Below are 14,960 nucleotides of genomic sequence, written 5' to 3'. Positions count from 1 at the left end.
ACATTTGCAAATGGAGACTGCATAGATGCTTGACATTATACACCTGTGGCAACGGGTCTCCTCAGGGTTTTCTAAATATGTCAGTATTTCAATCAGAAAAAGTAGGTTAAGTGCTTCAAAGTACTAATTAAAACCACGTACATTTGTTATCAGAGGGTAATGATAATGAAAGTATAGTTAGGTTGCCGCCAAGTTCATTTGGCTTTCTTGTAATCATTCAAGTGATACAAACCTGTGCTGTTTTAAATTACGAGTCAGTCAAGGAGAAGCCAAGTCACCTCTTTTAAAAGAGAAAAAAACACATTGAGGAAATCACTGTTCTTTTTTTCCATGAGTTGATCTCATTTCCTTGCCTTAAAGTTGCCTCCTGTTCTGTCTCCAGAGTGTAACCCTGGTACTTATGGAGCTGGCTGTGAGAAGAAGTGCTCCTGTTCACCTGGAGTATCATGCGATCATGTGACTGGGGAATGCCAAAGAAAATGTCCACCTGGTCGCCATGGAGAGAACTGTGATCAAGGTGTGTAGCCTCACACAGGAGAGATTTCCTGTGTCTTCAGTACTCTTGTTAAATCTCTTTCCTGTGTGCGTGTCAGACTGTCCAGATGGCAGATTTGGAGAGGGCTGCGTGCATCCTTGTAACTGCACTGGAGCCCCATGTGACAAAGTGACGGGACAGTGCAAGTGTCCAGCAGGGACGACAGGGGAGCACTGTGAGAGCTGTGAGTAGATGTTTGTCGTTACTGCCTAGAGAAAAATAACTGCACATATTTCCATGATAAATGTGATTAAATGTGAACAAATCTCTCTCTTCCAGTGTGTCCTGATGGCTTCTGGGGTGCAGGCTGCACACAGACCTGCCCCGTATGTGAGAACGGAGGCGTGTGTGATAAACACAACGGATCTTGTATCTGTGCTCCAGGGTTCATGGGCAGATCCTGCCACAACTGTAAGTTATCAGCACTGAGCATCCTTAGTTTCCATAGCAACATGCATTAAACAGGAGTGTGGAGTGGAAACGCTGCAGCAGTGCAGTTTGGATCGGAAACAAGGCAACATGTCAGAAGATGGTGAAGTTTTTCTCTCAGGTCACTACTAGAATCCCTCAGCTGCATCAAATCAATCTCAGACATATTTTCACCTTGAGGGGATAAATGAGTTCAATTTGAAACGACCGCTGACTCTGAAAGCATCACTTGACGGCTGAATCACAGAACCAAGGCTGTCATGGGAACTTGGTGATCTGGTGGAGTTTGTTATGGTCGATTAGTCTTGACGTTTGACGTATTTTTTCTCCCATGCAGCATGCCCAGTTGGTCGCTTCGGTCAAGGATGCCTGATGAAGTGTGTGTGTGAGAACAACGCTCGCTGTGACTCAGTGAGCGGGCGGTGCACCTGCGCTCCCGGCTGGACTGGACACCACTGCAGGAAAGGTAACAAAACTGAAAAACACCTACCCTTTATCACTCTATCAAAGACAATACATCCTCTAAAGCTCTGAGTGTTTTTTCTTTATTTATAACCAACACTCAAACGTGATGATTCTGTTGCAGCCTGTGATGCGGGACACTGGGGGGCCGACTGTGCAGAAACATGTGACTGTAGAAACGGGGATGGAAGCTGTGACGCTGTGACGGGACAGTGTAACTGTGAGGCTGGTTACACTGGGCCACGCTGCCATCAGAGTATGTCCATATGTGTTTTCAATACAGCATTTAAGGACTCAGACGTCAAACTTTTATAACTTCAAATTAATATTTGTCATTTTTGTGTGAAAGTAGCATGTTCTCAGCTTGTTTTAGTGTAGTAGTGCATCATTTCTACCAATTTTTTTAAGTCTCTATAATGAGCAGAAGTGTCACCAGTGTTTCTCAGTGCAATGTCATTTTCTCAGTGGCATACTAAGGGGTACGTTAAACTATGAGCTTTATGTCATAGTGAAATCAGATTTTTATGAAGTAATGTCAATTATATAAAGATGTACAATGTAAAATAAGTGACTGCATCAACATTCACCCACTTCAAGTCATTATTTAGTGGATGCACGTTTATCTGTGTGGCTAGGTCTCATTCAGGCTTTCACATCTGGACACTGAAATTTTTTTCCATTCTTCTTTGCAAAACTGTTCAAGCTCTGTCGGGTTGCCCTTTTCAAGTCCAGCCACAAATTCTCTGTTTAATCTAGGTCCGGGCTTTGACTCAGCCACTCCAGAACGTTCATCTTGTTGTCTCTAAACCATTTTTGTGTAGCTTTCTCTGTGTGCTTCAGGTTATTGTCTTGCTGGAAATTAAATCTTCTTCTAAGCCTTGGTTCTCTTGCAAGTTGAATGAAACTGTCATCCAGGATTTTCCTATATTTTGCCATATTCATTTTACCCTCTACCCTTACAAGCCTTCCAGGGCTGGCTGCTGAGAAGCATCCCCATTGCATGATGCTGCCACCAGCGTGCTTCACAGTGGGGATGGTGTGTTTTTGTGGTGATATGCAGTGTTTGGTGTCCTCCAAACATGGTGTCTTGTCTGATGGCCAAAAGCACTGTTTTGGTCTCATCAGACCAAAGGACTTTCTTCCACTTGACCATGGAGTCTCCCACATACCTTTTGGCAAACTCCAGTCCAGATTTAACATGAGTTGTCTTCAGCAGTGGCTTCCTCTTCACCACTCTCCCATAAAGCTTTGACTGGTGAAGAACCTGGGCAACAGTTGTTTGCATCTCTCTCTCATCTCAGCTGCTAAAGCTTGTAACTCCTTCAGAGTAGTCATAGGTGATTTGGTGGCCTCTCTCTTACCAGTCTTCTTCTTGCACGGTCACTCAGTTTGTGGGATGGCCTAATCTAAGCAGATTTACACATGTGCCGTATTCCCTCCATTTCTTGATGATGGATTTAACTGAACTCTTGGTGATGCCCTGTGCCTTAAATGTTTTTTTGGTATCTATCCCCTGAATTACACTTTTCAATAACCTTTTCTCTAAGTTCGTTGGAGTGTTCCTTTGTCTTCATGGTGTAATGGTAGCCAGGAATATTGATTCACCAGTGATTGGACCTTCCAGACACAGTTGTCTTTATATTACAACCACTTGAGAAACAATTCATTGCACTCAGGTGATCACCATTTCACTAATTGTGAGACTATTAGCACCAATTGGCTGGACCTCTGTGGATTAGGTCAGTCACTTTAAAGGGGGTGAATATTTATGCAGTCTCCATTTTCCAAGATGGCAGGGAAGTTGCAGTTGTTTTCTCAACATCTTGATTTTGATATCTCATGGAGAGAAAGTAATGCAGGCTGTCCCATGATAAAGGGTACATTTTAGGGGGCTTTTGCCTTCATCTTAATTGTACTGCTGAAAAAAGACAGAGAATATGTGGAGAGAAAGGAATAAAGACACCAGATATCACCAGGGAATCAATCCTAAAACCAGTGCATCAAGGATTCTGACCTCTGTATAAGGGCACCTGCTTTATAAAGTTAGCTACACTGGTGCAGATAAAGGCTTTATTTTTGTGGACTTAAGAAATTGGCTTAAATTAAGTCCCTGTTATGGAAAATTAGCATTGTTGTTCTGGTATAGTGAAATAGATAAGATAAAATCTGGTGCAACCACAATTTACTCGTTATTAAGGAAAAATATAGCAAACTATAAAGTATGGATGCATGTAATCTTAAGGCTTCTGTTTCCACCAGAGGATGCTAAAGATTCCAAATCAGTGGATTTATGTGCTGTACCATCTAGTTTTCTTTTTTATTTGCAGATTTTACCATCAAGTTATTGCTTAATTTCAAAGCTTCCTTTTTAAGTTAAATTCTAATGTGTTTGATATCTTCAGAGTGCCCAGCAGGCATGTTTGGTCTCGGCTGCCGACATCGCTGTCAGTGTGATAACAAGGCATTGTGTGACCATGTGAGTGGAGCCTGTACCTGCCAGGTGGGATGGACTGGAACCTTCTGTGAAAAACGTAAGAAAAGATACTCAATCAAACAGCCAAATTCACCAACTGAAAATGTATACATGCTTCTAACATGTAACCTTTATCCCTGTGTGGTTCAGCATGTCCGCAGGGTTTCTATGGGCTTGACTGTCAGGAGAAATGTTTGTGTCTGAATGGCGGGAGCTGTGACCACGTTAGCGGAGTTTGTTCATGTCCTGCTGGCTGGATCGGTCCCTTTTGCAACCAGAGTGAGTGACAGGTTCACTACAGGGAGTTGGAAAGTTGATGGGCACTGGCAGAACTCTAAAGGTGGAATCAGAGGCTCACATAGACCATAACATGACATATATGTAGCTGCGTCAAAGCACTGGGAGCATCTTTGTAACTCTGACTCACAGTGGAACAAAAACTTGTTCAGTTTGAGAGCTATTTGGGAAAACCCAGCTCAGTCACACATGAGAAAGCTGGGTCTGGACATTCCCCATGCTGTGGTTGCGATCACTTTCCAGACTCTGAAATTTCCACTTTTGATCAGCAGAGTTCACCAGGAGGTAATCATATTGTTTGTCCCTCTCATGGCAGCTTGCCCGACTGGCTCCTTTGGGGACGGATGTAACCAAACCTGTAGCTGCCGTAATGACGGCGTCTGCCACCCGGCCAGCGGACAGTGTGTGTGCACGCCTGGCTGGACCGGACCCAACTGCACTGAGGGTCAGTGAGCACAACATACATCAAAGTATTCCTCTATAAGACAAGTACATACTGTATCAGCTCACATGATGGTTTTGTCTGTCTCTTTCTCCTAGAATGCCCTGCTGGGTTTTACGGCGCTGACTGTCGGCAGCGCTGCTTGTGTCAGAACGGAGCCACCTGTAACAAAACCAACGGAAAGTGCACATGTGCTAAAGGATGGACGGGGGCAGCATGTGAACTGGGTAAGATTCTTGAGGTTCAGTGAGTAAGAGTCTCCAAATGTGTTTCCACTAAAACACTTTCAGATGAGCATTGAAAGAACATCGAATTTATTACTGCTTTGGTCTAATGGTCGAACTTTTGGCTGCCAATTATGAAAACATACTCTGAGCAGACAAAAGACAGCTTTGATTGAAGGCAAAATTTAAAATGAGCACACCTCAAATGTCAGTTATCCTTCCTCATCACAAAAATAGTCTGTCTATTGTCAGTAAGTGCTGTACCCATGGACTGAAGTTTGTTTTCTGCTTCAAAATAGATTTGTTTAAATCTGACTGCTGCCTTTTTTGTCAGATTTATATAATCTGGTGTAATCCCAGATGAACAGTGCAGTGTACCAACATTTTTACCATGTTGGTGCACCAACATGTACTTTAAAATAACTACAAAAATATGACCTGAGCAGTATGAAAACAAACTTCCCGTTAACAACTGTCACTGCTGTTTCTTTTTACTCTGAACATGCAAAACCTTTAACATGTCTTCTAACAATTTTCTCCATTATTGTTTGTTCATGTCTCCCTTATTTCTTCAAGGGCCACGAGCAGATGTCATGTGTTGGACAGATTTTAAACCACTTTCAGATTTTTTTCATCACAGACATTTATTGTGACATTTCTTACAAAATACAAATAACAATAAATGTTATTCATAGAAACTCAGTTTAGTGATCTGGCTTATGTGGTTCTACCCCAGACATACATTTATAAACATGCAGCCTGCAAATGAAACTCTTAAAGATTTTAGGTCATGTCATGAAGTTGTGTTCATGAAAGAGTTGGCGTAACCATAAGGGCATCATTCCCAGGCAGGGGCAACATGGGTGTCAAAAGATCACTTGTCTGTCCTCCTGGCTTTTGATATGAAAATGCTAACTTAACATTGATTCTTTGTGTGTTAAATGCCATACTGAGGAACAGTAGACAAGATGACCATTGTGGCAATTCAGATCAGTGGTTTTCAACCTTTTTTTGGCTCAAGGCACATCTAATATCAAGCCAAAATCTTACGCCACACCATATTCATATCCTTGCAAAATAGCTTCTGTAACACACATTACATTATCCCCAGTCCTTATATAGTTGCTGTAATAATGCATGATTGTAGCAGTACCCAAGGCGAACATAGACTTGCCTAAAGGCACACCAATCGAGAACCACAGATCTTTCCATACACCTGTGGTCTGTCTATGGTCTCTGTCATTTCATAAAGCATAATCAGACACCTCAGAACTCTGTAAAGGGGGCGTTTTTCCTCTGTCTACCTTGTGAACATTGCAAACACAACCCCACCAAATGCACCAGTAACACGGACCAACTAACAAATTCAAATGGGGCAAGAGATGATAAAAGCCTGAAAAAAAAAAATAGAGGGGAAAGAGAAAAATATGAATCATAAGAACAAAGGGAATGATCTTTAGTCATGTATGCCTGTCTCCAGCGTTTTATATATGGCAGTACTATGACATACAGTATGCTTATTTATGATATTGTGGCTTCATCTTACTAGCAGTAGAATTATGGAACATGCTTTGTTGTGGATTAAAAATTGATTTGATTAGTAATTTATACCTTGAAAAATATTTTGTTAACACTTGTACTTGTTTGGCTCAGAATTCAGACATTTAACTTAAATCAGAGAATTTAAAATCATTTAGCAGGGCAGCGATGTCAGAAGTGAGCCAAAAGGAGTGCAGCTGAGCTAATGCACTCACACCTTTTATTGTGGTGGTTAATCAGGTGATTATATTGTATTGGGTCCATCTTACTTATTTCTACAGAATCACCTTCTGGGTGTTTAAATTAGTCAGGAGTTTTTCGTGCTGTGCATGAGCACAATTACTCTACCCCTCTCCCCTACTGGCCTGATTTCACATTAATAGCATCGTTCCATACCAAAGCATACTTGAAGTGACGGATACAGTAGATAAAATAGCTGGCAGTATGCACAAAGCTGGTTTGCAAATCTGCAAACTGCTGCTGTGGACATTTGTTTGTGCTCCATGGGGACAGTGGAGTTCATCCTGAAGTCTACTGTGGATGTTTTTTTTTTTAAATCATTTTTGAGACGTTAATCACAACCCTCTTCCTACTTCCATATTTACCTCGCATCTCAGAGAAATGAAATGGGTCTGTGCTAAATGAATATTATGTTTTTTGCAGAAATAGGAGATGTTACAGGAGATAGGAGAATTACCTTTACATCTCTGCTTGCTGAGGAGTACCTTATTCTTGGGTACCCATGCTCAAGACCACATCTTCTAGCAGCCCTAGTATGCTTGTTTTCACAGTGATAAAATAAATGGAACACTTTGGGTCAAGTAAACTCAAACTGGGCCCAGGTCCCTAGTGTGAACTCATCTCGGGCTCCACCTCATCCTGAAGTTCCAAAAATGAAGCATTGAGACGGATAAGACAGATATGCAGGATAGAAACATGGCGTGACCCCTGCAGTAAACATTTGTGGTTGTTGTTCATTCATGGTTGTTTTAGGAAATAAATCAGTGTGTGCTCAGTCTGCTGCCTGAGCTCATCTGTTTTTGCCCACAGCCTGGCACAGATTGTTTCTGCCCCACAGACGAGTCAGCTCTGTAAAAGTCTCTGTCGACCCGCCGATGACTTTCTCCCCTCTGAGCTCCACATCACACACTATCCTCCCTCTGTGACTGTTACAGACGGTTAGTCTGTTCCAGTGCCAGGACCCTCTGAGCTCAGGAAACCTCTAATCCTGTCGCTGGAATGTCTTACCCACTGAACTCTGTGGCTCCTACCTCTGAATTCTGACTCCATACTACAGTGGCATTTCTTGACTGCAGTTAGCATTGTGCTGTTTTCTACCTTTCTTGTGTGTCATGTCTGTCTCTTTGCGGTGTGTTTTCAGAGTGTGTAGCTGGACGGTTCGGGGAGGACTGCCAGCAGCAGTGTGAGTGTGAGAACAGCGGTCAGTGTGACAGACAGAGCGGACGGTGCAGCTGCAGCTCTGGCTGGATTGGAGAGCACTGTGAGAAAGGTGAGCCAGTGAAAAAACACACAAAACAGTCAAACCTGTGACATTGAAAGCTGCTGCACTTGAAAAAGTGTTCAGCTCGTAATGTCACCTTTTTTTCTCAATAATAACCTCCACTCTGCACCTCTCAGCGTGTGATCCTGGTCTGTTTGGTGTCGGCTGTGAGGAGAGATGTCAGTGTGTGCATGGAGCTTCATGTCACCACGTCACTGGAGAGTGTCAGTGTCCGCCTGGCTGGAGAGGAAAACTCTGTGATAAAGGTAGAAACCTGAAGCTTAGGTGACTGTGGTGCTCCTTCAACCTCTGCTGAAGGGAGTTTGTTGCTTTACTTCAATAATGAACCCACTACTATTAAAATACAACCCTGTTTTCAAAAAAGTTGGGAAAATATCATTTATACCAGCAGAATATTATTTATAAAAGATTAAACTCTATTTTGGCTATAAAACAAACATGTCCACCTATTCTGAATGCAAAACATGTTTAAAAAAAGTTAGGACAGTGGCACCAAAAGACTTAACCTTAACTGAAATTTGTCAGGCAGATCCATCTTGCAAAGCTCCAGTCTGAAAGGACTGTGCCAGAGAACGGACCTGACCAGTTAGTGTTATTTAAGGAGAACGAGGCGAGGTTTAGTTGTACTGAAAGCCAATAGCGGTGGCTGCTGCCAGAGTAGCGATTAGCTTGGATGTTGCAGTTTTATCAAAACAGGCCCACATTTCTTTATTAAATCAAGGGCAAAGAGCCACACTAGAATCTTCTCTTGGTAGAGAAGAGGTTTTTGCACTTCCCCTGACCAGCCTCAGCATGGGTTTTATCGACTATCAAGCTCCTCCCTTTATAAACTTAGGAAGCGTCTGCTGGCCGAGCTCAGGTTACTACCTGAGCTACGCATGCCTACTACTTCATTTTGTCTTGTCCCTCTGATTGGCCCATGATGAATGTGACAGTCAGAACATTTGTTCAACTACCTTCTGAGAGATTTTTTAAGTCCTGCCCTTCCCAAACACTTTGTGTGGGAGGTTTCCCAGATGAATGTGAAATATATCCCATACAATATATACTGTATAGGAAACTGTCTTTCTGGCATGCAAGGTTACAAGAGACTCAGAAAGTGGTGAAATGCTCCAGAAAATACCTGGTGGATCATTTCATAGTTGATGCATGCTATATACACCTAATTGACTGCTGGTTTTAATGAAGTTCAAAATGAGGAGCAAGTTGCAGAGGTCTCTAATCGACTTTGAAATACCCAGCGGAGAATGTTACAGAGTATTGACAGAGAATAACCGTGGTCTGTAACAAGTAAGCAGCGAAAAATATTAAAGGGATACAGCAACAGAAAAGGCGACTTGCAGTTGCAGTTCCCACTTCACTATGTATCAGTCGTTCACATAATGTAATGTGTCAGTGGCAACAGTAAACAAGTTGTGTGTATCATGATGGCTCCGTCATGACAGCCACCTACACACGTCTCATTACAGTTATAAAAAGTAAGAATTTCTCTGGCTTTGAAAACTGTTGGAAACACAATGTAAGTATGTACTCAACTAAAAAATATATGGGAGGTGTAAATTTTAATTAGCATGCACATTTCAGTGCAAAAATTCGACATATTGTAGCTTTAACGTGGTGTGCTGTCAACATATTTAGCATTGACAAATACAGGGACAAACCTTTGGACCAACATTTGCACATTTGAATGAAACCGTCCAAGTAGGGGAACATTTTTACTCTTTTAAAATAACTTTCTATGTAATTTAGTTTTTAATGTAAGGGAAAGGGTTTTTATGCCACACAGTGCTCCATTACTCAAGTTTTTCTCTGGAATAGATCTAAGATATACAAAAACAGTGTCTCACATGTTAAATCTGACTTAAATTAAGATCATCTGATCAAGCTACATTTATCGACAGCTATCTGATGTTTTTAATCCACCTCTCTCCTGCTGCCACAGTCGGCAGCTGACAGTAGACAACACAATTACTAACACAGTCATGGCGACCACTCAAGGTGTCAGCACCCACAAATATTTGTCTATTAAAAATTCACGCAAAGAGGCTGAGTCTATCTGAAGTAAAGGTTCGGGTGGGTTCAAATTGCTGGAAGGATTTCCGAGTGCCGTGCATAATCATAAAAAACTACTACAATAAACACTTTTGTTTTTACTCATCTACATACATGAACACCATTTGAAAAACTTAATTAGGTTAACGTTAACATTTACTTTTTTACTTGTTGTTTTGTTTTGTTTTGTTTTGTTTTGTTTCTGCCAACACTACACCTGTCTACTTTGTTTCTATTACATTCTGTATAGAGTTGGAAGGAGAGATCTTTTCTTACAGCTTTTTCTGCATTTTTCCTGTTTTTTTATTCCTTTTTCTTCATCATAATCCAGGTCCATGAACAGGATGTCAAGGCAGTTTCTCTGACTGTAAAGCCTCCTGAGGCCGATTTATAAAGAAAATCTCAATGTACCTTACGGTAGCATAAATCTAAGGATTTGGCTTTTCAGGCATCACTCACTTTCTTTTGAGAAGCATACATATAAAAATCGATACACAGTGAAGCTACAAAGAAAAAGCAAAATGAACTAACTGATTTCCTCCCTGAGTTATACCTCTAAGTATCTTTTTATGTGTTCCCTTGCAGCGTGTTTGCCGGGTACGTATGGAAAAGGCTGTATGCAGCGCTGCAGCTGTGCTCAGGGAACGTCCTGCCACCATATCTCAGGAGACTGCGGCTGTCCTCCAGGATTCACAGGAAACGGCTGTGAACAGAGTGAGTGAACTTCAGATGATTAGATGAAAAAGGAAGCCTTGGATTGCATTCGTGCTTTAATAAAACACATTGTGCCACACATTTATGTTGCATCAGAGAGTTAAAACATCCCTAACAAACATATAAATGTGAGTCCTCTCCATCTCTATCAGCTTGTCTTCCAGGAACGTTTGGACAGAACTGTAACCAGGTGTGTCAGTGCTCACAGACTAACCAGCTCTGCCACCCAGTGTCTGGGTCATGTTACTGCGCCCCAGGTTTCCAGGGTCCCAGATGTGACCAGGGTATGAAACACATTTATTTTCTGAAACTTTTCACATTTACTCTGAGAAAACATTTTTTTTAAAGCTTTAAATCTCTGCTGTCTCACATGTATTTTTAGTTTGCAGAGAGGGTCATTACGGTCCAAACTGTGAGAGAGAGTGTGAGTGTGAAAATGGAGGACGGTGCGATCCCTCCACTGGGGCCTGTGAGTGTCCTGCAGGATTCATCGGAGCAAGCTGCAACATCAGTGAGTCTATGTGAAACAAAATTTCAGAATTTACTAAACAAATTCAGTCCCTACTATGTGCCTGATGTGTGCCTGTGTGGAAACAGCGTGTCCTGCTGGACGGTTCGGGGTCGACTGCACTCAGGCGGCGCTGTGTGGAGACGGAGCTCAGAATGATCCGATCACTGGGCGATGTGTGTGTGAAGCTGGACGCAGAGGAGAGGACTGTGGGAAAGGTGAGGTCAAAGTTCTTCGGTTCAATTTATATTTAAAGGTTTATATTATTTGTGTCCTTACTGTAGTGATGGCAGCAGTCATGACAGTTGGAGAAATATAAATTGCTTGATTTTTTAATAGAAGAGTAAAGCATCGAAAACTGGATTAGAAATGATAACAGCTTCCCATTTTCTCCTTTAACATACAAGGGATGATTAATTGAAAAATATCTTAGAAAGTAACTTTGTTATATATAAGATAAGATTATACTTTATTGATCCCCAGAGTGGAAATCACCAACTCACTAACCACTTTTTTAGGCAGTGGAGGAAGTTTATTTATAAAGCTCTTCTTGCATAAAAGCAGTTCATTGTGCTTCACAAAGGTAAAAGAAACATGAGAAATGACACACATGTTGTACATATTACAGCATAAATGAATATACTATGTACATAAAATCCTACTATCTGAGAGAGAATAAATTAATTTTAAAAGATAAATCACAAGTTAAGCTATCAATTACAAAATGCGGTAGAGACTAGAATTAAACAAGGGTGTAGGATGTAGGATTTATTCAAAGGCAGAGGAATAAATAAGTGTTTTCACACAGGATTCAAGAATATTAATGTTTATGGCAAATCTGATCTCTATTGGCAATTTGTTCTATTTGCATGTACCCTAGGGCTAAATGCTGCTTCTCAGTGATTAGTCAGGACCCTTTTAAATGAACTGCAGCTGTTTTACAGTCTTTTTCAGAAGGCCTGTCAGAAAACAATAATTATAAACTATTCTACTGGGGATGAAGGCATGGGCCAGCTTCTCTCTTCTCTCTTGAGATAAAAAACTCTTTAACTCTGGCAGTGTTTTTGAGCTGTAAACAGCTGTTGGGTAAACCTGTGCAACTGCTCATTAATGCAAGTATCTAATCAGCCAATCACATGGCAGCAACCACTGCTATCAGGAATGTAGACGTGGTCAAGATGATTGGCTGAGGTTCAAACTGATCATCAGAATGGAGAATAAAAGTGATTTTAGTGACTTTTAAGGCATCATGGCTGATATTCTGCCTGAGCTGGTCTGCTCTACTGGGATTTACACACACACAATTATTTCTCAGGTTTATGGAGGAAAAGGAGTAAAAAATGTTTTAAAAAAAAGGCAGAAAAAAAAATGTAAGAAGAGAGTGTGTCAAGTTACCAAAAACACCTAATGTATCAAATGAGACACAATAAATATATATGTTAAATTTTATGGAAATTTGATTTTTTTTAGATTTCAGTAGAAAGTGAAATAATCAGTTTAGTCCCAAAAAATTAGAATTTTTCTGACTATAATTTGTGTTTTCAGGTTTTAAGATGGTAACCTGAGCTCCTTTAAATCTTTAAAGCTGAATTGAAGTATGATTTTTTTTTATATATTTATGTAATTTTTTTTATATTTGGCTAAAAAAAATGGAATTTTGTTGAGTGATTCAGGCACTATAATTTAACTGCTAAAAACAGCTATGATCCTCCTTAATGCTGCCTGTAGCTTTGATTTAATTATTTTTTTAACTTTAAATTCACCAAAGAACATTATTATTGGGCGGCAAACATAAGAAATTTGATGTACTGGATGAGAGATTTAAACACCTTAAATTCTCCTAAGTGGCTAACCATAGAGAATGCATCCTGTAAATGCACCTCTCTACCAGCGTTATTATGTGCTGATCTGTCATTGGTTAAACCTCTCTCCAGTTTTACTGCCAACCCCATTGTGATGCAGTCAGTGAAAATTTGGAACCAATTTCGGAAAGCATTTGCGCTCCACAATATACCTCTCTTTGCTCCAATAGTTAAGAATCCCATGTTTACTCCTTCAGTGTCAGACAGAGCCTTTGACATCTGGCTTGACAGAGGAATATCATCTCTAAAGGATCTCTTTATAAATAATTCCTTTGCATCTTTCGAGCAACTAGTAAGCAAATTTGATATCCCTAGATCTCATTTTTATAGATATTTACAATTGTGGAGCTTTATCACCTCACACACTGACTGCTTTCCCACATATTCTCCAACACCCTTGTCAGATTCTATTTTCAAGATCAGAGCAGACTTGAATCAGATTATTGATAGGATTTATAACCTACTTAACCAGCATAACTCAAAAACTCTAACTCACCTTAAAGCCAAATGGGAAGAGGACTTGAATGAACAAATTTCAGATGAAACTTGGTCGAAAATTATACGAAGAATTTACACATCATCTGTCTGTCAGAGACACGTTGTTGTACAATATAAAATAGTCCACAGGCTTCACTGGTCAAAGGTTAGACTGTCCAAAATTAGGCCAGACCTAGGCCCTACTTTTGATAGGTGTAAACAGGCCTTTTGGGCTCGTCCTGGGTTGTACAACTTTTGGGAGTCCATTTTTAAAACTCTTTCAAAAGTATATGAGGTGCCAATAGATCCTTCTCCCCTCACTGCCTTGTTTGGTGTAACGACACAGGCGTGCATCTGAATAAGAACAGGTGTAACATGCTGGCCTTCTGCACCTTGTTGGCCAGGTGCCTTATATTGTTTAGATGGAAAGATCCTCTACCTCCTAAACATCCTCATTGGATTAAAGAGATTATGCAATATGTCAAGCCGGAGAAGATGAGATATTCTCTTCAAGGCTCCACCTTGAGATTTTATGAAACCTGGAAGCCTTTCTTAGTATTTGTTGAGAAAATGGGAGTAGATAATGTAATCCCATGGTGTCTTTTTTTCTGTGCTGATAGTGTGGGATGACTGACACTTGTGTAGTATGTTGTCTAGTAGGTGGGTTTATGGGTGGGGGTCATTCTGTATTCTGAACACCTTTTTTCTTTCCTGTTTTGTTTTTCTTTGGTCTAAATCCTGTCAAACAATGTATGACACCTTTTAATATTTTTGTATATTGCAAAAATCAACAATAAAGAGACCTTGATTAAAAAAAAACAAAAAATTGCCAAAGACCATTCTTTAACTTTGAATCAAATATGTAAAAGTAATGGTCTAAAATATATGTAGGCCTAAATGATATTTCACCCACTTTTTCATTTAGCTACAGTTTTATGCCGTTTTGCTGCTCTGAATCTCCTTGGGCCATTTTAGGTAAATTTTCTATATCTTTCCTCATTGTATGTCTTCCCTATAAAAAAGGGGAGTTGTTTACATCCAGCTGACAAACAGTTACATATCAGACAAAATAAGTGAATTCAACTAAAATTTCCAGTCTGGAAACCTTACCTTTGTGTTACTTATATTCTCAAAATTCAGTAAAATACACTGATGATACATACTGACTACAATAAAACAAGTATTTTTTTTTGTTTTGTTTTGTTTTGTTTTTTATTCTGACATGTGTCAGTATTAAATTAATCAAACTGAAGAATTCTCAGTCTTCATCCTGAGTTTTAAAACAGCAGAATACTTTTCCAAGCCAGTGAAAGAAGCGGTCCATTCTTGACCTTTTCTTTCTCTTTGGCTTACTCTGCTCCTTATCACCGGTGGTCTGAAGATCTTTCAAACTGGGAGAGACATGAGATGATGTTGGATCTACC

General features: G+C 40.3%; 1 protein-coding gene across 1 annotated transcript in view; it reads left to right on the top strand.

The window, feature by feature from the left end:
• megf6b (multiple EGF-like-domains 6b) overlaps positions 1-14,960 on the top strand; it is a 103,582-nt gene that overhangs the window by 81,099 nt on the left and 7,523 nt on the right. Inside the window, exons 19-33 of the mRNA XM_041783597.1 lie at positions 383-517; positions 594-719; positions 815-946; positions 1,302-1,430; positions 1,551-1,682; positions 3,829-3,957; positions 4,050-4,178; positions 4,513-4,641; positions 4,737-4,865; positions 7,783-7,911; positions 8,040-8,168; positions 10,561-10,689; positions 10,842-10,973; positions 11,072-11,200; positions 11,287-11,415. Of these exons, the coding sequence (XP_041639531.1) occupies positions 383-517; positions 594-719; positions 815-946; positions 1,302-1,430; positions 1,551-1,682; positions 3,829-3,957; positions 4,050-4,178; positions 4,513-4,641; positions 4,737-4,865; positions 7,783-7,911; positions 8,040-8,168; positions 10,561-10,689; positions 10,842-10,973; positions 11,072-11,200; positions 11,287-11,415 (1,947 nt within the window). The remainder of the gene's footprint in view (positions 1-382; positions 518-593; positions 720-814; positions 947-1,301; positions 1,431-1,550; positions 1,683-3,828; positions 3,958-4,049; positions 4,179-4,512; positions 4,642-4,736; positions 4,866-7,782; positions 7,912-8,039; positions 8,169-10,560; positions 10,690-10,841; positions 10,974-11,071; positions 11,201-11,286; positions 11,416-14,960) is intronic.

This window comes from Cheilinus undulatus, linkage group 3 (genome assembly GCF_018320785.1).
Source record: "Cheilinus undulatus linkage group 3, ASM1832078v1, whole genome shotgun sequence".
Lineage (NCBI taxonomy): Eukaryota > Metazoa > Chordata > Actinopteri > Labriformes > Labridae > Cheilinus > Cheilinus undulatus.
This window is presented reverse-complemented; position numbering and strand designations above follow the sequence as displayed.